The 21,089-nt window shown below is 33.5% G+C and overlaps 2 protein-coding genes across 2 annotated transcripts; both read right to left on the bottom strand.

Moving 5' to 3' along the window:
• Window positions 1-4,101: 4,101 nt before the first annotated feature.
• LOC11422911 (protein REPRESSOR OF SILENCING 3) lies at window positions 4,102-9,663 on the bottom strand. The gene is made up of 4 exons (XM_003595443.4): window positions 9,408-9,663; window positions 8,342-8,572; window positions 6,166-6,609; window positions 4,102-5,550 (listed from the first exon to the last, which is right to left on the bottom strand). The coding sequence occupies exons 1-4, from the start codon at window positions 9,609-9,611 to the stop codon at window positions 4,447-4,449; spliced, it is 1,983 nt and encodes a 660-aa protein (XP_003595491.1). The 5' UTR covers window positions 9,612-9,663; the 3' UTR covers window positions 4,102-4,446.
• Window positions 9,664-19,003: 9,340 nt separating this feature from the next.
• LOC11417765 (uncharacterized) lies at window positions 19,004-20,845 on the bottom strand. Its single transcript, XM_003595440.2, has one exon. It carries the CDS (start codon window positions 20,843-20,845, stop codon window positions 19,004-19,006), a length of 1,842 nt encoding a protein of 613 aa, XP_003595488.2.
• Window positions 20,846-21,089: the final 244 nt, after the last annotated feature.

Genomic DNA, 21,089 nt, shown 5'->3' with positions numbered 1-21,089 from the left:
ACGACCTCATGTACGGTCGTAAAAGCGGTGATCACTCTTCAATTCGAACAGTGGGAGGTTGGCCTTGATGGATTACCTAATAAGTACTCCCTCCGTCTCAAATTGTATAACGTTTTGGTCATTTCACACGTATTAAGAAATGTAATTAATATTGTGTGGAGAAAAGAAATTATGAGTTGTTTTACAAAATTATCCTTAATAAATGGTATGGAAAAGATAAATGAAATAATTAAAAGAAGAGAGAGTAATTAATACTTAAGGATATAATATGAAAAATAACATTAATATTTCATTGGTACCGTAAAGCGACATATAATTTAGGACAAATTTTTTTTTCAAAGCGACATACAATTTGGGACGGAGGGAGTAAATAATTTAGGTAAGTAAATAAGTTTTTATATTAATGAGTTTTTTTGTTAAAAAGATGTTAATTCATAAATTCTCACTAACGAAAATTGTATTACTTAACAAGTTATGTATAATACATAAAAACTTATTTATTTCAATAAACTTTTGTTCATAAACTAAAAAATAACGGATAAATTTTCCAAATAACGGATAAATTTTCTCTCTTTCTCTCGTATAGTTTGATGTCTAGACAAAACCAATATTAGAACACCGTCCAAGTAATCATACTCGTCTTGCTCTCTTCTTATACAATTCTTAAACCATAATTAGTTTCATAAATATAATCATATCATAAAAACATAGCAGTGTCTTGTTTGAAATGATCATGGTTTCATGCATTTAATGCCTAGATTTATGAGTTGTCTTTATTTAAATTAAGCACAAAAAATTGCTCAAAGACACTTCTATCTTTTTTTCTATATTACAAATGTGTATAATTTATGAGTGGAATGATTATAATAAAGCTTAAAGAATCAAGTGGAAAGTATGAAAGCAGATTATATGGATTATGTTCAGTAGAATGCAATGACTTTGCATCACAAAATACATATGGTGTAAATTGTGTTTATGAATATTTGTATACTGAAACAAAATTGTGTCTAGCCATCATTCTTTTGACATAGAAATATTTCTATTTTAAAATGTCACTTAAAAATATCTGAAATTATTGAATTTTTTTTTAATAATAGTTTCGAGTGATAAAAACCTAACATGTTCAACTCCCTCTTATTAATATAAAAAATAACAATTAACATTTATCACTAAAATATTTTATTTGTATCTCAATTATTCTACGTTATTTATAGTGGTTCACCCACACCGTCCTTGCAGGTGGATTACTCTACTCCCAAAGATATAAGTTAATGAAGTTTTATTGAATATTGAATAACAACCGTTTATGAAAATGTTTTCATTAATATTGAATACCTAAGTTAATGGAGTTTTATTTTATTGAATATTGACTACCTACTAGTGGGTTACCTTGTTACCTTGTCGTCCCTGAGGCTTAAGATTTCAACCAAGAATGCCAGTCCTTCAACGATTCTTGATCTAGCCCTTGAATATTGTCTTGCAAGAATCAACCTCCAACCCTCAAAGATAACCACCCTTAATCAAGCAAATGCGACAGTTCAATCAATTCGAGAGCCTTCTCAATATTTGCATGAGCCACCCAAACCCTTAGGTCTCCTTTGATCTAGAGCACTCAATCTTTGATTGTTGACAAGCCGTCAATTTGATTTTGAGACGTTGAATGAAGAAAAACCCCCAAAAATCCCAATTGCAAGTGAAAGATCTCAGTCTTTCCTTTAGGTTTCAATCGCCCCAATTTACAAAAGCCTAAAATATCACAATTTAACGTACAATTATCTTTTTTATCTAAGTAACTCACAAGGTTCTCAACTTTACAGTCAATATCTAAGATTTTTCTTTTTGGTTACAATATCTAAGAATTTTCAAGAAAATAAAAGGTATAAGATGAGTGTTGAGAGAAGATATTATGAAAAACTCATTGTTTAGAAAAATAGTATTATGTTACTTATATGATCTTTGGAAAGTAGCGAAAAACAAAGTTATAAAATGAGATGTCAAAACAGAAGTGAAACGATTCACAGGTTAAAACATACAAACTATACGATTTTTTTAAAAACAACAAATAGTGAATGAATGCAAGGATTCAAACTACCTTTACCCCCACCCTCACCCCACCCCAACCCCACGTCGATGATGCAAACTTTAGAACTAAACCAAGTTGAATTTGTAAAAGCTTCCCCATAATATGTACCTTGAACTTTAAAAAAAAACTTAGTGTCATTATCAAAAAGAAGATAAGACAGAGAGTATTAGCAGTACCAAGCTCAATACAATTCAAATTACAAACTAAAATCACATGACGAAGAATATAATTTGACAATAAAACACATTAGATTATATAACGGGATAAAAAATGGACCACATAATATGCACTTACGCAACATATAACCAACCAAGTAGGATAATCCAATTATTACAAAGAAAAATAAATAAACCCATCCTGCAAGCACCTTAAGCAGATACAATTTCATAAAACAAAAATAAGTAGCCAAATCAAATGCACATATACTCAAATATCAAAGTAACTAAATGAATCAAAAATTTCAATGAAAAATTAATCACACTATGTTGAAGTAAGCTAAGAATCAAAACAAAATGTATGCAAGAGTGAAAATAAATCCGGACAGTGCACAAAATGTTGAAATAAGCTAAAAAAAATTTTTTTTGACTTTTGCACCGGTTTCCAACCCACCAATGATGAGTGACTAATCCAGCTCGTGCGTAGAGGCATGCGCACTGGTCAAGCGTTGTTTCGCCTGGGAATCGAACCCGGTATTCCCCGGATACGTCCTTGGAAGGAGCTCCTTGCCACTGGAGCTCAAACAACTTGATTAAATAAGCTAAAAAAATTGTATTAAATAAGACATGATCATTAGATTGCAATCCATCCGACATACTTACATGTCTGCAGGACGGACCAAATCTCAAGATTCACGTCTTACTTAATAAGTATATTTTATACTCTTAAAATGTCTGTATTATATAAACACTCTTGATCTTTGTGTTCTTTTCAATTTGGGACTACCATTTTTCTCAATTCCCAACACTAGTTCTAAGTTTCATGACTTGGTGTTTAGTCTTCAAACGTTCAACTAATTTCATACCATATGTTCCAATAAGGAGGTCTCTTATTGGTGTTAATAGCTTTTGTACACTTGTAAAATTGTAACGAGAGTACGTGATTCAGCTTACCAACTGCCTCATGAATGGTCATGAAAGCGGTGATCACTCTTCTATTCACACCATATGTGAACAGTGGGAGGTTGGCCTTGATGGATTACTTGATAAGGTACTTCTTGCCACAAATTTATTGTCACTCCCCCCTCAACACGATGTGCTATATGTTTTTTTAAGGGAAAAATAATTTTTTTACCAGTTTCTACCACTAGATTAGTTTACTTTTCCATTCCATAATCACATATGGTGTAACTTGTGTTTATGAATGAGTGTTTGTATACTGAAACAAAATTGTGTCTAGCCATTCTTTTATCCTTTTGTATTCCTTTCAACTCTCCATACCAACACATTTTGAAAACTTTCGATGGAGGAATTTGAAAGATGTCACTTCCTCTACCTCATATTATGTGCTTGTTTGAAATATTTCTATTTGAAATTTTCACTATAAAATATCTGAAAGTATTACTGATTTTTTTAATAGTGGTTTGAGTGATGAAAAGTAATAAGTTCGAATTCACTCTAATAACAAAAATAACAACCAACATTAGTCATTAAAAAATGTCTTATTTGTATCTAAACTATCCCATATTTAATAGATCCTTTCACCTTCAATCACAATATGCACTTTTTAGTATTAAAAAGAAACTACTTTATCTTAAAAATGAGTATAATTTGCTCAAAAAAAAAAAAAGAGTATAATTAATTATTTTCTCAGAATGGGTGATCTTATTCATTAAGGGGAGGGGCATGTGTCAGAATTTCTTTTGTATCAGCTGAAAATATATTAGAAAAAAGAATGAAATAATAAAAAAATCTTAAGTAACAAAAACCTAATCAGGAAAAGGAAATAAAACCGAAATTTAAGCGAAAATCTGATAATTCAAACATCTAACAAAATAAATTTGGACTAATACCCATTAAGGATTGAGTCCCAAAAATTGGAACTAACCCCAAAAAATGGGGTTAATTCTATTGTTGACCACAAAAGGCTTCATTAAGGAATCTGGATTACCAAAATTTGCCCAGGAACGGACATGTACTACAATGATAATTGTTTAAAAAATTAAATGAGGAAAACATAGAATTTGATGAAAACCACATGGCTATCACATAAAATTAATTGGTGATGTAGAGTTCTATTAACCACCTCATAACATTACACCTAGTGTATAACAGTAAAGACCAACTTATGCCTGTTGAAGTAAAAACCATGTAAAAGATCATATGTAGCTCAATGGTCCTGTTTCTGCTGTATGGAAATTTTTGCCCTTACTTCTTCTCACTGCGTTTTCTTTTGAGCGATCCACTAACGGCGGCTTTAGCTTTTTTCCACTCTTTCAAAGAATCGGCACTTCTCATAAATGAGCAAGTTTCTCCTATTTCAACATTTGCAGATCGTTCCCTTGGACTTGTTTCAACGATTTTCTCAACTACTGGAGCAGAAACTATATCATCGGTACCAGCATGCTCACTATTCCCTGGTACAATCTCCCCTAAGTTGAAGCCATCAGTGACAGTTCCATCAACAGTATTCTTATCAGCACCATTATGCTTGCACTCACTGGAACCGGCAGGGTACAAAATGGGTTCTTTGGCCGTTTGTTCTGGGAAACTAATGTCAGGCAAAAGTTGTGAAAGGCTGAATGGACTGTTATTCTCATTAGCCAACTGTGTCCATGATTTCTTTTGCCACCACGAAACACCTGTGCCGGTTATTTTTGGTGCTATGTTATGCTGAGTTTCAGCAGGTTCAGTTATCACTTGTTTATTGGTAGGTTGAGCTTCAGCAGGTTCTTCTATCACTTGTGCATTGGTAGGCAGAGATTCAGCAGGCTCTTCTATAACTCTTGTATTGGTAGCTTGAGCTTCACCATGTTCTTCGATCACTTGTGTATCGGTAGGTTGAGATTTGGAAGGCTCTTCTATCACTTTTGTATTGGTAGGTTCGCTCTCTGGGTATTCATCGCTTTCCATGTCTTCAGTTTCATCGTTTGTAGACGAGGAAGTGTAAGAACCATCAGAGTTTTGCTGATCATCAGCAGAATCAAACTTCGGCGATATTAGAGAGGCACTGAATGAAGCATTGCCTCCTTTACCAACAAGTTCTCTCCACGAAGACTTCTGAGACCATGAAACTTTGGCAGACTCCCCAAAATCATATTCTGGTTCAGTAGGCTTTGCACCAGATCCCACCTCATCTAGAAGGGTCTGCATTTTACTCTTGCCTACAGGGGTACTAGACGCAACCCCATTGCTTTCACTTTCTGATTTGGAAAGTGATTTTCTCTTCTTAACCTTGTTGGAATTGCTCTTGCTCCTTTTTTGCGCTTCAACGGGTTCTTCCTCTGCAATATTTGTTTTATTGGACCATTCCTGAAGACCAAAAATCACTGTTACATAGATTGAATAGCTTACCTATTCTTTGATAAAAGAAATCTGACACTAACACTTAACAAAGGGCTGTGGCATTTGACTAGTCATTTCAGCTACTTTATACATTTTTTTAGCAAAGGTTTATAGCTTATTTGATTAGCTTAGAAACTTGTTTGACCAAAATAGAGATATTTGATAAACAAAAATATATCACTAATTCGTTGTGTTTTTTAAGGAGCTGCTCGAAGTAAAGTTAGAAGAAAAAGATAAAAGTTAAACTTAACTGAAAAGCCTAAAAGGCTAAAACTATATTTATTTGAACATGTATTTTTGTATACAATTACAAAACAAAACTAGAATTTGTATAATGTATTTTATCATTTTACATTTATCAAATAGTTCAACAGTTAAATTTACTTGATACTTCCAGCTGAATAACCTAGCTAAACAGCTTTTTAACAAAAAATTAGTTTCTCAACTTTCAGATTTTATAAAAAAGAAAAAAAAAAGAGAGAAAAAAACTACCTTATTAGCTAGTTATGGCAAACAAACCCAAGAACCAACCTGAATTTACTACATCCCTTCCAAACAAAAAATAAATGATACGAAACTAACCTGACTTTCCATGATCCTTTCAAGTTCTTCGGTCCCTGTCAAAGCTGCTTTATTTTTCTTTGTTGCAATGTTGGTTATGAGATCATCATCATCATCATCACCATCATCTGTTGCACTATCTACTTCACATTCATTAGAATGAATAACACTGAGAGATTCAAAAGAATCGTGCTTCTTTCCAAGATGCTTGGTGTTAGAAACCTTTTCTTTTTCAAGAAGCTTGTTCATCACAGCATTCATTATGTTAATTTCTTCATCATTTATTCCACCAATTTCTGACTTTTCCCTTTCAGTTTCCCCATTCATAGATAACTTTTCCTTTTTTGTGATAAAAGGACTGCAATGTTCCTCACAATCACAGAAATGTACAGGGAGAGGACCAACTTTAATATTCTGGAAACTGTATTTGTGCTTGCCAGTTCCACTGAATGGTATGGATTTAACCTGCACAGGTATATTTGTAGCATGCAAAATTTGAGTCAGTTGATTTAGTAATGAAATATTTATGCAGAAGCAAATATAAAATCTGTATAATTAAACAATAGAAATGCTAACATGTGAGGGCACATGTTAAGAACCCAATGTGGAAATTTTTTCTTGGAAATTGTGCATTTAATTTTTTTAATTTGCTTCAATGTAAAAGTTCTACTTCAATTACTACATCTGTTCCTTTTCACAAACATTCTACAATTTTCATAGTATATTAAGAAAAGTAGATGGAATATTTAATGTGTCCTAAATAGCCTTTTGTGATCAATTTTGACTTTTCATTATTCAAGACACTTAGTTGTATTACTTAAGGGTATTTGAAAAAAAATATATATATGTATAAAAGTAATTTGAAATGAGGCTTACACTATGGGACAATTTTTTTCTCAATAGATTAAGGGAAAGAGGTCAAAAGATTTAGGAACATAGGTAATATTAGTTACAATTCCTCAATAAGGATGCAGTTCGCAAGAGGAGCTTTAGTTACAAAAATGAACAAAGTGAGCAGTATGCAAATAGCTACAAGAAAAGCCTTAAAGGTCAAATATCTCCCTACATTCTGAACTAATATAATGATTAGATACTGACTACCGATTCCACATAAATAATCAAGATATGAATGCCTTATTTATATAATATTCCTAGCACTACACAATAATTCCTGCCACATATCATGGTGTATAGTTTTTGGCATAGAGTCACTTTACTGTGGCTTTAACTTTTAATTCACTCTTAAGTCGCGGTAGAGACTAGAGAGTCTCAATCATTACTGGATCATGTTTTCAATTCAAAACTCTTGGAGGACCACCAATTAAAACAGATGCAGTGCTTTCAATCATGGTTTTTAGTTTTACTATATTGCAATAAATTTCTACTTACCTGATTATATTATGCAATGCAATCAGACCCTTCAGATTAAGTAAATTTATTTTGTTATTCGTTGCGGGGATAGCTCAGTTGGGAGAGCCTCAGATGAAGATCCGAAGGTCGCGTGTTTGATCCATGCTCACCGCACATTCGTTTGGTTTACGATAGAACATTATGGCTTAATTTGATCCATGCAGCCAACCCCAATTAGTGGGATAAGGCTTGGTAGTTGTTGTTTTTTGCTGAAGTTCATGGTTTCCTTTCCTGTTTTCTAAATTGTGTACTTTCCTCAATGTCCATATACAGTTAACTTAATCAAAATCAAGGTTAACTCTTCCTTTGATTTACTCTAACATATATCGTTCACATCAACCTATGTTACCTAACCATAATTCTCCCTTCTACTATGATTGCCACCATACCACACCCCCTCACCCTCAAACTATTCCCAATATCCTTCAAGCCACCTGTTCTCTACACTATTTACAGTCCACCCTAGAAAACCCTAATCATTCCAAAATCCTTCTGCCACCCGATCACAATTACTATCCATAACTGTGATCGTGGCCTTAACGTCAAGGCTTTTGATGTCTAAGAAATCAAAATTGTGACCGTATCATTGATATTTAACCGCAAATACCTGCAATATATCAAGAATCGCAATGCAACTTCTATTTAAACCTTGACCAAACCTATCTCATCACAATATAAAAGAAGAGCAATCTGCCATAGACTTTACCACAAATAGCAAAAACAATAAATCATATAATAGAACATACTAAAATAAATCAAGAGTAAACAGGTTATATTGGTAACAGACCGTTCTTAATCTTGGGAAGTAAATATTGAGAGGCTTTGCATCTGGATCTACAATGCGCCTTGCATTAGGCTTTTCCTTTACCAAATCCTCCTTATGAGTAGAAACATCAGAAGCTGGTGGTTCGATACTAAGAATTGCATCTTCTTCCCATTCTTTTTTCAAACGATCAAGGTAATGCTCTTTAGCCTTTTCAAGTTTCAGCTTTCCACCTTTCCAAACACACCCATTATACTGCAATGCCAACATAATCATTATTTTTTTAAAAATAAAATATGAATGACATGGAATTAAATGTAAGGATTTAGGTCCTCTTTGGATAAACAACTTAACTAAACAGTTACAAGCTATAAGCACTTATGCATAAGCTATTTCTATACCGAAAGATAAAATGTATTTAAATTGCTTTCATTCAAGTTATTTGTTTTCATAAGTTTTCCAAGAGAGCTTACGGAATCAAGATAAAAACAGCTTATGCATATAAGTCAATCCAAACTGACTCTTAATTCATATACATTGTCAAAACAGCATAAGGTGTTTCCATAGCTCTCTCAAAAATTCTCCCAAGTGTTTATATGAGTAGATAAGTTCAAACAAGTCAATCCAAACCTATTCTTAATTCATATACATTGTCAAAACAAAGATTTTTACACAGTCAATCAATCAAAATCGTCATATCATTAAAAAAAATTAACTTTAACCTTACCAACTTTAAAGTCACATGTATCAAAATTTAAATAAAATAATAAAAATGTAACGGAAGTAATTAATTGAAATCGTTTTCATACAATCTATAAGCTGTTTTCATAAGTTGACCGAAAGAGCTTATGAAAACAAGCTGAAACATAGTTTCTCCCAAACAGTCTCGTAAGTATTTATGTCAGCCGATAAACTCAAATAAGTCAATTCAAACAAACCCTTAATTCATATATGACTACATTTCATATAAAAACATTTTTTCTACACTTTCAATCAATCACAATTGTCGTATCAATAAATAAACTAAAAATTTAATTGAATAATTTAAAACATGATTGAAGTGATTAAGTGAAGTGAGAAAAATTGGTACCTTACTGAAAAGCTTGGAAAGGGATTTAGAATCAGCAAGGAAATCAAGGTAAGCGAGACTGCGACCTTTGGTACGAATGGTTTCGAGTGATTGAACGCTACCTAATGATTCGAACAGTCTTCGAATGTCATCGGAGGTTACCGCTTCGCCTATTCCTCCGACGAATATTCTCACTGTTCTCTTCTCGCTTTCTTCTTCCTCCATGCTTGCAAGCTGTTTCTTCTTTTTCCGTCTTCTCCGAAGTCCCAGTAGGGTTTTACTTCTTTATACATGCTTCGGGAAACGACGTCGTTTCAATTTATCAAAATGGTCATAATTGTAGTTATTTAATTTAAACAAAGAATGTTTAATTTTACCACTCACATTAAAAAAATAAAAAATAAAAATAAGTTCAATTTTACCACAAATAAAATTGATTTTGATTACTTGAAAAAAAATTATTTTAATTGAATTAACTTGTCAAATTGATTTTGATTTTAGTTAAAAAAAATTAGGATAAAGTCTCAGCTTCAACTTGCATGGAGAATCTCAACCAAAAGTTCATATTTAGTTTTGAAATAGGGTGCGAACTTTGATAAAAAATCTAGGTGATTTCTATATCAAAACACATGTCGAAAACACTTAAAACAATAAAAAAATATTATATAAAAAATGCAAAAGCAACGGATTTTACAAAAAAAAAAAAAAAAAAAAAAACAACAACAACGGAACAAATGATTGTACGTAAAAATCAACAATGTAAGAAATTAAAACTGATAGTAGCTATTTATAAAAGTCGAACTCGACGATCCTTCAAATACTCAAATTCATCCATAAGTGCCTATGAGTTTAAGTGACTTGCAATATCCTTTTTAATATAAATAAAATGTTATTTCCTTTCATTTGTCCAAACATATTTATTAATAAGTTAATAATATTATAATTTTAATATAACAATATTAATGGGATGGATGTTGAGACTATATGATATATGTTTTGGACTAATAGTAACAGATAAAATTTGTTGCTATTGTAATATTTTCTTTGTTTAATAAAAACAATATTATTAGAGATATATTCTTCAATTTCTGTGAGACGAGATCAAGTAATTCAAAGTTCTGAAAATTAATCAAAGTCAGAAAAAATTATTTCAACTAAAATCAAACTTGGGGTAGTCAAATAAATATTATTAGGGGTAGCCAAATATATAATAACATACATACTACTCATTCAATATGGTTTTTTGGGGTAGCCATTGCTACCCCTTGACTATACTAGCAATCGCCTCTAATCACAAAGTAAACAACCAACACCATGATTGTCACCGAAAGAACCACAATCTTCATCAATATTAAACTTTACACGTCCATCTTGAGGAAGAGTTCACTTATCAATGGGATAATTATTGTGGTACTCAGAGAGGTAATATTAACAAAAGTTAAATCGGTACAAATGATATCTATAGAATGAAGAATATTTTAGATTATACATTGCCTATCTCCATGAGTATGATTATTTACAAAGCGTCAAATCCACCAAATAACCGTTAAAAACATGTTACCAAAAGGTCATTTAGACATTGTTTATAACGATGTTTTCCAGGTTGTGAAGCTGAAAAAATATGGGTGATTAACACTCCGTATCTGCTGCTAAACTTCCTTCGCTGAAGCAAAATCCCTAATGTAATGAAGCACATCTTCATCATGGGTTCCACATCTTCAGAAGAAAGGAGAAATTGCCAAGTTGCACTTACATCGAATCTTGTTAGTTGGAATTGCATTGTTCATGCAAAGCCAAAGGAAATGTTGCACCTTAGCTGAAAGCGAACAACTTACAAATCCAATCCTGACTTTCATTGTCATTCCACTTTCTACAATGAGATATATAAAAGCCAACCATTCATTGTAAAGCAAGAATACTTGCATGTTTGAGCAGCTCCTAACTCATTATCTATCCTAAATATTATCATAAAAGGCTAAAGTATGAGTGTCATTTAAACAATTTATTCCAATCTAACGAGCCAACAAAACTAATATCCTTAAATTGTAATTAATTATTCGAGGTGTTGATAAAATCAACCAAGTGACAAAGCCCTCATACCACATCTGTTAAATATATATTTTTTATACCAATTAATTAGGAGAAATGTTAACTAGTGTCTCTGGATCACTGGTTAAGGATCTTAAATGGTAAACTTTTATAAAAGTTACTGTAATCAGTGCATTGCAATTGAAAAGTTTGACATTTTAAAAAAATAATTACTTAATTTAAAATACTTAAAGAGTGATGCGGAAGCACTCGTTAACAAGACCTTTAATTAAATAACATATATAAAAAATCAAAGATAACTTCAAGTCACACCCCAATAAATCTTTGTTGCTCCCCAAAATGATCAAATACCCTTAAAATAAATAAATTTTCAATTTTATCCAAAACCGTTCATTCGAATGCTCATCTCAAATCGTTGCAACACTCACAAACTTAGTTGAACCCAAATTAGGTATTGTACATAAACGTAATTTACATAGCCTACATAAACCAAGTTTAGGTAATCTTTGTAAATTGAGTTTAGTTAGTCTATGTATTCGTTTTTTTCGTTGAAGGATTTAGTCGATGTATTTGTTTTTAATTTTTGTGGTGGTCGGGGTTAAAACCTCGGACCTTGCATATATATTATGCATTGTCTTATCAATTAAACTAAACTCACGATGACAGTCATAGTCGTTTATTTGAACAAGTCCAATTTCGGTATCATTGAATTTTTTTAATTAAAATGTAGTGTAAATGAAATTTTTTTGGGATGTAACTAAAAATTGACTAAAAGTCAAATTGTGGAACGCAGGGATCGAACTCCTAGTAAGTGTAACACCCTACTTCTATTAAAGCAATTAAACATGCGAATAATACATTTATTCAAGAAATAGAGGCTACGCCACATTCAAAATTCAAAAAAAATCAATAAACATGTATATAAACCTCAACAGTCGCAGCGGAATATAAACCAGAGTAAATTCAAATATACATGTTATGAATAAATAAATTACATCAACATAGATGTATCTCAAAAATCCCAACAAACGGGTCATCTCCAAACATAACAAAAACCAAGATAACCTAATCTAGACCGACACAACGAAGCCTAGATCAGAGCCAACTAAACATCTAAACGCCGATATCGGAGAAAGCTCCAGATATCCACCAAGCACAAGAACTCACCAAGCAACTAAACCTGCACAACGTCTACCCATCCATACAGATAGGCAGGCAGTCCATAACAGATCCACTGGGGATAAGTATTACATTATCATAATCCAAATAACAGTTAACATGAATATTTCAATATAAGCATCATGCATTTGATCAATAATCATATTCCCACATCAATACTTACATCAAACCCCAATATCTCACATCGATAATCACCAATCACATGTGTCATGAACAAATATCAATTCACAGTTATTCATACACAATCACCAATCATATACATCATGAACAATCACCACTCATAAGCCATAAACATTCGTTATCATATTTCATGAACAATCACCAATCACATGTATTAGGAACAAACATTCATTCACAACCATCAATCACAAACATCATCAATAATCATTCATCTCAATTCATCACCAATCAAATATTTCACATAAGACTCATGTTATGATATGCACTTATTGACACATAAATGCATGTGGTACCAAATCTCAACAAGGTCGTCACCTTCCGATGCCACTTGCACATCGTATGTAAGGCTCACACCTGCCTTACAATAATCTCGAAGTAAAAGAGCTCAACCCTTTTACAGCAACGTCGACTATGATGCATGGACATGTATAAGGACTCGATAATGCGACAACAATTCACAATCTCAAACTCAATATATAGGACAACACCCAATTATATTGATTATCTCCACAACATTGCATTATCAAGAAAACATGCCCACACAAATAAATCATAGTATTCACCATCACACATCAACATGATTATCAATAATCAACAATGTCATTCAACATCAACTATATCATATAGTTTCACCATTCCAAACAATTCTCATATTCCAAGTAAGAGAACATACAACATCTCATGACAAATATCATATCCAACATATAACCATTCAACATCAACTATCACATATAGTTTCACCATTCAAGCATTCCTTACATTCTAAGTAAGATAACATACATATCTCATGATAAACATCATATCCAATACAATCATTCATTCATACAACTTCACTTAGCCATATAAGAATAGTCACCACAATTCATAAGACAATTAGTTCAAGAAACATTTCCGACCAAAGACCGTGTCAAGTGGCAAACGGCCAACATTGACAATTCCCAAGACAAAACAACATAGACAAGTTGAGAGTTCTCAAACAACCTTAACCAATCATGTATTCATGAATTTAAGTTGCCTCCGGACCATTAAACATTAATCCAAGAACAACTTAAGTTCGTATGAAAAACCCATTTCACAACTTTTCACATTCCCATCCGAAATATCACCTTTTACATGATTAGAACAAATGAACTAAAACCAAGTAAAATAAACTCTAGGACCTCAACCATGTATATACACAAGTCACATATGAGTGCAGTAGTGTATACATCAACGTTTCATAGGCCAACTCACTTAAATTCAAGTTTTACAAAGATTCATATCATAAATGTTTCATTAAAGTCAAGAAAACACAAGGACTCACTAAGCCCTTAATACAAAGCTATTTCTTTCATAAAAACATCCCTAGATGATTAGGATAAAGTCCCTACACTTAGGAAGAAGTTTGGAACCAATTGGAGCGAAGAAAATTGCATTTTTGAGGTTTTTGGTCAAACAGCATCGTGGCACGTTGGTTTCCCATCGTGGCACAATTTTTCCAAAATCAGACAGGCTGAAAACCTGGTCAAAATCGTGGCACGTTGGCCCCGAATCGTGGCACGATTGTGGTTTGACAGACAACATCAGATTTTCAACTTCTACGTTTTCGCGCATAAAAATCAAACCGTTAATCCATTTTCGATGCCGTTTTCGCCTACATGCTCCTAACACTTAGCACTATCACAATGCACAGAAAAATCTCAGTTTCAACAACCTCAAATTCATTTTACAAACCTCACACAAACACTTATTTTCCAAAACGGTTAACAAATGAATTTTCACACGAAACTCCCGTTTTCTCCCAAAACGACTCGACTATCATAACCACAACATAAAAACAGAAATTCCATCAAGTTTAACTCATCCAACCACATAGACAACTCAGTCAACAACTTTGTATATCAAATTTCACTTTGGGTTCTTCACTTGAACATCTAGCACAACTTCACCAATACAAACAACTTATTTCATAAAATGGAATACTCATGATATCATTCAAGAACCACAACATATCTACTTCAACAACACTTCATTTAGACATGAATTCAACCATAATTCAACAACACAATATCCCAATCCAACAATTGAGCAAAACACATAAGTATCCATTTTCACCAAACCAACAACACAACTTATTTCACAACAACAAAATTATGAATCATGCTACCCAAGCCATGAATTAGCATCCATAACATCACTTAACAACAACAACATCTATTGATCATGAAACATATTACAATTCATCAACAACCATGCATAATTCACCAATTGAGTATAATTTACAAACTACCCATTTTCATACATCATGAACTTGCAATTTCATCATCAACCATTCATTTAACATCAAATTAACATATCCAAACATATCTCTACAACATAAGCACGAATTTCAAAGATTGGGTTCATGATAATCACTTATTCTCATAATCAATTATGCATAGAATCAAGAGAAAAAGAATTAATCAAATGATTATGATAAAGACTAACCCCTTACCTTAGATAAAGATTAATCCCAACTTAGGCTTCACTTTAGCTCATAAGCTCACCCAATCTTGATTCCTCAAGCTCTTCTCTCCAAAACCCTTTTTCTCTTCTCTTCACCTCTTTCTCTCTCTACCTCTCTCTAGAAATGTTTGTGAAATGAATGAATTGGTTCTTCTAACACAACCCTAGTGTTATCTCCACTAATGGGCTTAATTTAGTTTCTAGTGGGCTTAACCCATTTCTATTCAAACCAAAAATATTACTACACTCCAAACGATATTTCAATTAATAACGGTAAAATGTCACTAACGGTAAAATCTAATCACTATCTTAGTAACTTAGTAAAATAAGGGTTCTCACTAATTATTAAAATAATTCTCACCAAAATTACCATTTTACCCTTACCCGCCAAATGACTAAAATACCCTTTTAATACGGTAATCCACGTAAATGCACCCGATGACAATTAAATACACACAAGCACAAATAATCACACACAAACACATAATAAAAGTAATTGAAATAAATCTAGCTAAAAATCGGGCTGTTACAGTAAGCGCATTCCATAGTTATGGCTTTGGAAGATGATTCCATAGTCTTCAAATATTGATGAAATGATGGTTTAAATTCTGATTCCTCCTTGTGAAGAAGGTCATTGAGCTTTCGTGGAGCACGAGAGATGAGAATGGGTCTGGAAGAAGAAATAGAGGAAGAGAAGGAATTCACACAAGCAGTCAAGTTCCCGTTGAATTCCAAGTCAATAACTACCATATGAGGAGACCAAGTAACTGCGTCCAAGTTATCCATTTCTGTCCACTCTAAAAATATTGTATAACGAAGGTATTTACAAATCAACATTGCAATAGGAACCGATAAATATCTTGGCTTTCCTTCCATGATAGGGAGGAACAAGAAGGACATGTTTAAATACATTAAGGACTGAGTGTGGAGGAAGATTAACTCGTGGGGAGGACGCTCTTTATCTAAGGTGGGAAAAAAGTTGATGATTAAATCTGTGCTTCAATCTATTCCTACCTACTTCATGAGTATTTTTCTAATTCCATCATCTATTGGAGACGAAATTGAGAAAATCATGAATTCTTTTTGGTGGGAAAATGGTGGAAATAGGAACAAGGGAATCAAGTGGCTATCGTGGGATAAACTATCCGTCCATAAAAGAGATGGAGGTATGAGTTAGAAGAATTTATATATGTTCAATATGGCACTTCTTGGCAAGCAAGTTTGGTGGTTAATGTCTCAACCGGAGTTATTAGTAGCGAGACTTTTTAAAGCCTGGTATTATCCGAGGAATTATATTTTTGAAGCAAAGAAAGGACACAATTCCAGTTATGTGTGGAAGAGTATTCACGAGGCTATACCCATGGTTAAGCAAGGAACACAGTGGACGATTGGTAATGGAGATAAAATCCGGGATTTTTCAAGATAGGTGGCTCGTAAACAGCAGTTTAGCACAGCCTGTTTTGCAATGCAATCAGCTGCTGCAACTTAATACGAAGGAACTGCTTCAGCCTGGGCAGAAATCATGGAAATTGGATGTGTTGCAGCATTATTTAAGCTCACATTCACTGTTTGATGCTCTAAACACACCGTTATTTAATTCAGTTGCACATGATGAGCGAATATGGAGACCGGATACGCATGGAGTTTAGAGTGTCCGCTCAGCCTATAAGTTCTGTCTAACAGAATTAGTGAAAAATGGAGCTCTGGAAGTCGAGGGGGATTGGATGTTGATTTAGAAACTAGCTGTACCACCAAAGGTTAGAAATTTGTTTGGCACCTAGCTTGAAATTGCTTGCCGAGTTGTGTGAGTCTGAACTCTGAATGAGAAAGGTGTTCAAATTGGAACAGACTGTCCATGGTGCAAATGTGGCATTGCCAGGACCCCGAGTCAGCGGGTTCAAACTTTTGAACTTTAATTATCAATTGAAATAATCATAAAAATCATCTATTGAAAATTATATTGTAATGATTGTAAAAGAAAGAAAATATAGCAGACTCAAATTGTATATTGAAAAAATTATATCAATGCATATTTTTTTATCTTTAATATCTTAAATTATCTATTAATAAAATTATGAAAATTTTAGATTTTGAAAATATTCTTCTAGACGAATACAACAACAACTTATATGATATTATTTATCTTTGTATATTAAAATGATCAAAGTATGTAAGGTCAATAGTGCAGAATGTCAAACATGTCATCTAATACGGGACAAAAGGGAGTATGACTTTTAGTTTCGACCAATTTTTGAAAGATCGCTTTTGTTTTTTATGATCAAGTATCACCAATTTAGTTGGACAAAATTCATTTGGATAAAATTTTGCAAATATAATCGATAAAGAGAGTTGAACCTACACAATTATGTTGTATGAATAAATTTTTTATCGATTGAATCAACGCATATTGACTTGTCAATTTTAATATTTACCGTTAAAAGTTTAGAAGAGTAATATATAAAAAGAAAAGAAAAAACTTTATCAAAACAAAAGGAAAAAAAGAAGAAGAGATTGAATAAAATATAAATGAAGAGAAAACAAAGATTTTTTGACACAGTGATCAAAGATTACTCTAACAAAAAAGTTATGAATTACACTTTTCTTTTAGAAGGGTAACTAATGAATGAATTACTAGAAAGTAATATGTATATAGCATTTGCCGTTAACTAATTAATTAATAATAAACAAAGTCAAAATATGTTACTGCACCGCTTGGTCCTTTATGGTTTTATCTTTGAGTCAGGTGGTGCAAATCTCAAATATGAGGGGATTCATAATCATATGAGATAGAAAATTTGGTACAAATCTCACAATTTCAGGGGATGCAGCTGCATCCTCTCAGCTGTACGTGGCTCCGCCACTGGGTGCAATGATGTCCCGGAAACAGCGGCACATATTCTGATGCAATGCAACAAAAGTAGATTAACTTGAGTGAAACTTAATCTGATTCATTGCATACACCAGGCCTAGCTGCAACATGATAGTATTTGAAGTATGATTTTCTACTTATGGAATATATTGTCAAAGAAAGATAATATATGTTTGCTATGAATATTTGGAACTTGTGGAAGAGTAGAAATGCATCAATTTGGGACCATCAAAATGAGGGGATTGCAGAAATTATTCATAGAGGGGACTGCACCCAATTTGGGACCATCAATTTGCAAAAAATATTTAGAGGGTACTGGATCTCAACAGAATGGCGGAATGCACGTCAAGTTGAGGAGCAGCATTCGTCACTACAACAAACTCATTGGGATAGATTGAGTTGGAAACTACCACCCAATAGTTTTGTATAGTGTAATATCGATGTTTCATTTTTATTTTCTGGGTGGCTTGAAGGTTGTGAATATGAAAAGGTTGAAGATGAAGAATGGAATGAAGATGATGATTTTGAATTTCTGTTTTATAGTTTTATTTTAAATTTTTAATAAAATTTACTAAAAAATAGATAATTTGCTAACTAAGATATGCCACGTCGGCATTTAATAGCCACATGAGCATTGTTTAGCGGGGTTAGATGGAAAAGGGTAACAATGCAAACTGTTGAAGAGATAAATGACCAATTTGAAATTAAAAAAATGTACAGGATGGATGTGGTACAAACATTAACCTTAACGAACTCCGTGTGTGTGTACACACACTATGATCCATTGATCTTTAAATGTAGAAACTGCAGTTAGGTAATTAAAAAACTACATTGAAGATGGCTCCCATTTCTGAAGTTAGTCACTAATGTGATATTTATCTGTCTTGTGAGCTAACAAAATCCAAACATGAGTTATCAAACCTCCACCTCTTCTTATTTGTTCTGAATGATAATCTACATTGCAATTGGCTGCAGCATAACACAACATCTCCACCCACACACTACATATGATTTCCCATCTGTTTTCCCTAACCATTAAATTCCTAGCCAGTCTTTGAGCATCCCTTAGTATGTGCCATTTTGATGTGACAACAGTTTCTGATTTCCTCTCAGAATTCGAGTAATGTGGAAGTCTTTCCATTCTCAAAATCCTACAAGCTTCTTTTTCATCTTTCACAGATTCTTCTTGTTGTAGCAACAAGGATTTGAGTTTGTCGCAGGCGTGTCGAAAGATTATACCGGTTGTTGTCATGGAAAGCATATGAGGACGCAACGCGAGAAGGTACATCATATAATCTGACAATGATTTGGCCATTTGGATTTTGGTGCAATATTGTGCATTAGTTTCCGAATCAGAATAATAACATATATCAGTTGCAATGTGCCATATGGTGATGCTCTTGTCAAAATCTCTTTTAACACTCCATTTCAAATCATTGAGACAATCATACCTTCCAAGTGACCAGTCTCCCCTATGGTTGAATGGCTTTAGTCCTCTGTCTCTATCGATATCTTTCATTTCTTCAACCATTAGAACTTTCAATTCCTTCGGAAATGGTACACGCTTCCTATTCTTGTTCTTCTTCAACATCATGTCGATTCCTCGGAACTTGAGAATTCTTCCACACTTCAATGGGATGTCATGATGGATGCAAAAGCTCATCAAGTTAAACTGTGCCAACGTATTTGACCACCTTTTCCAATTGGTTGCCCTAGGTCCTAGAATCCGTAGGCATGGAATCATAAATGGACGATGTTGGTGCTTGATCATTTGAACAATCGCCCAATCTGAGAAAGGTAATTGCGCAATCTGGTATGCCTCCAAAAGAACAGCTCCCCCTAACATACCAACTATAAAACAGGCTTTCCAATGGCGTGAAAAGTCTTCTCTGAATAAGATTGAAAATCCACATAGAGTCATAACTAAATGCGAGAAACTCACAACACGAAGAATACAACCTGCTTTGGTGTAGATTATAGGCGCTTTCGTGTATAACACATCATACATGAAGCTGAGTTCTGCATCTGTGATGTGGAAGATATCCTCCGGCGAATACTCATCGATTGACATCCATGGTAGAGAATCATACAGAGGCTGATATAGCCAGTTTTCGCGATGAGGCTTCAAGGAGATAAAGCGGTAATAAGCCTTCAAGATCAATTCAATATTCGGAATATCATCTGGAAGGAATCTGAATAAAGCAGGCATGTTTGCTTCTTGATCATCGATCTCTTGAACGGTTATTATACCAGATGTTTTAGTAAGAGCTGACTTGAGAGTCCACACAACTTCTCCATACTTAATTAAGCCGGAGACGAGTAATGGAAGGTAAAGATAAGAGAGATGAGAATGTGTCCAGCTCCTCACAATGATCCAAATCACAACAGCTACTTGTAAAACAAGGGTAAGCAGTTGCCTTAATCCGAGTCTATTGTCTTCAATTGAGTATGCAGTTATGGCATCCGGATTTCCAATTTGAACGAGAAGTAACGGTGCAAACAATGCCTTGAGTTCACGTCTAATGTTTCGCTCATCTGGATCACTTTCAGGTATTATAGTGAGTTTTCCTATGATGATTTTCGCAAGTGAAGCCGAGAGTAAATAGGTAAACCAAACTGTGAGCCTTATCCCCATACCTGGGATATCCTTTCTACGGCTGCCGTAAACCGTGAGGATAACTTGGATTGTGAAACTCATTAGCATTAGTATTTCTAAGCCCCATAGATCCCATAAGTCTTGTAATTCTCCAGGGATGAAACTTATGTGCATTTTTTTTTTTCTTTTTTCTGTTCAGCTCTATCAAATGCTGCAGAAGAGAAAGATTTTTTTCGCAAACATTTTCATTTTAAGTATTAGTTTAGGATTAATTAATTGTTCACACTTGAGCTGAGCACAAACAGAAGGTAAAGTTTGATACTCCTGCTAATATATGTCGGAAGAA

Source organism: Medicago truncatula, chromosome 2 (assembly GCF_003473485.1).
Source record: "Medicago truncatula cultivar Jemalong A17 chromosome 2, MtrunA17r5.0-ANR, whole genome shotgun sequence".
NCBI classification, from domain to species: Eukaryota; Viridiplantae; Streptophyta; class Magnoliopsida; order Fabales; family Fabaceae; genus Medicago; species Medicago truncatula.
This window is presented reverse-complemented; position numbering and strand designations above follow the sequence as displayed.

Bases quoted from the DNA above. Each gene is read 5' to 3' on its own strand.
- LOC11422911 (XM_003595443.4), bottom strand. From the start codon at position 9,611: ATGGAGGAAGAAGAAAGCGAGAAGAGAACAGTGAGAATATTCGTCGGA. The intron at 8,573-9,407 runs GTACCAATTTTT...TTGGCATTGCAG, and splicing joins TTTCCAAGCTTTTCAGTAAG to TATAATGGGTGTGTTTGGAA. The intron at 5,551-6,165 runs GTTAGTTTCGTA...TTTGGTCTTCAG, and splicing joins AAAGGATCATGGAAAGTCAG to GAATGGTCCAATAAAACAAA.
- LOC11417765 (XM_003595440.2), bottom strand. From the start codon at position 20,845: ATGAGTTTCACAATCCAAGTTATCCTCACGGTTTACGGCAGCCGTAGA.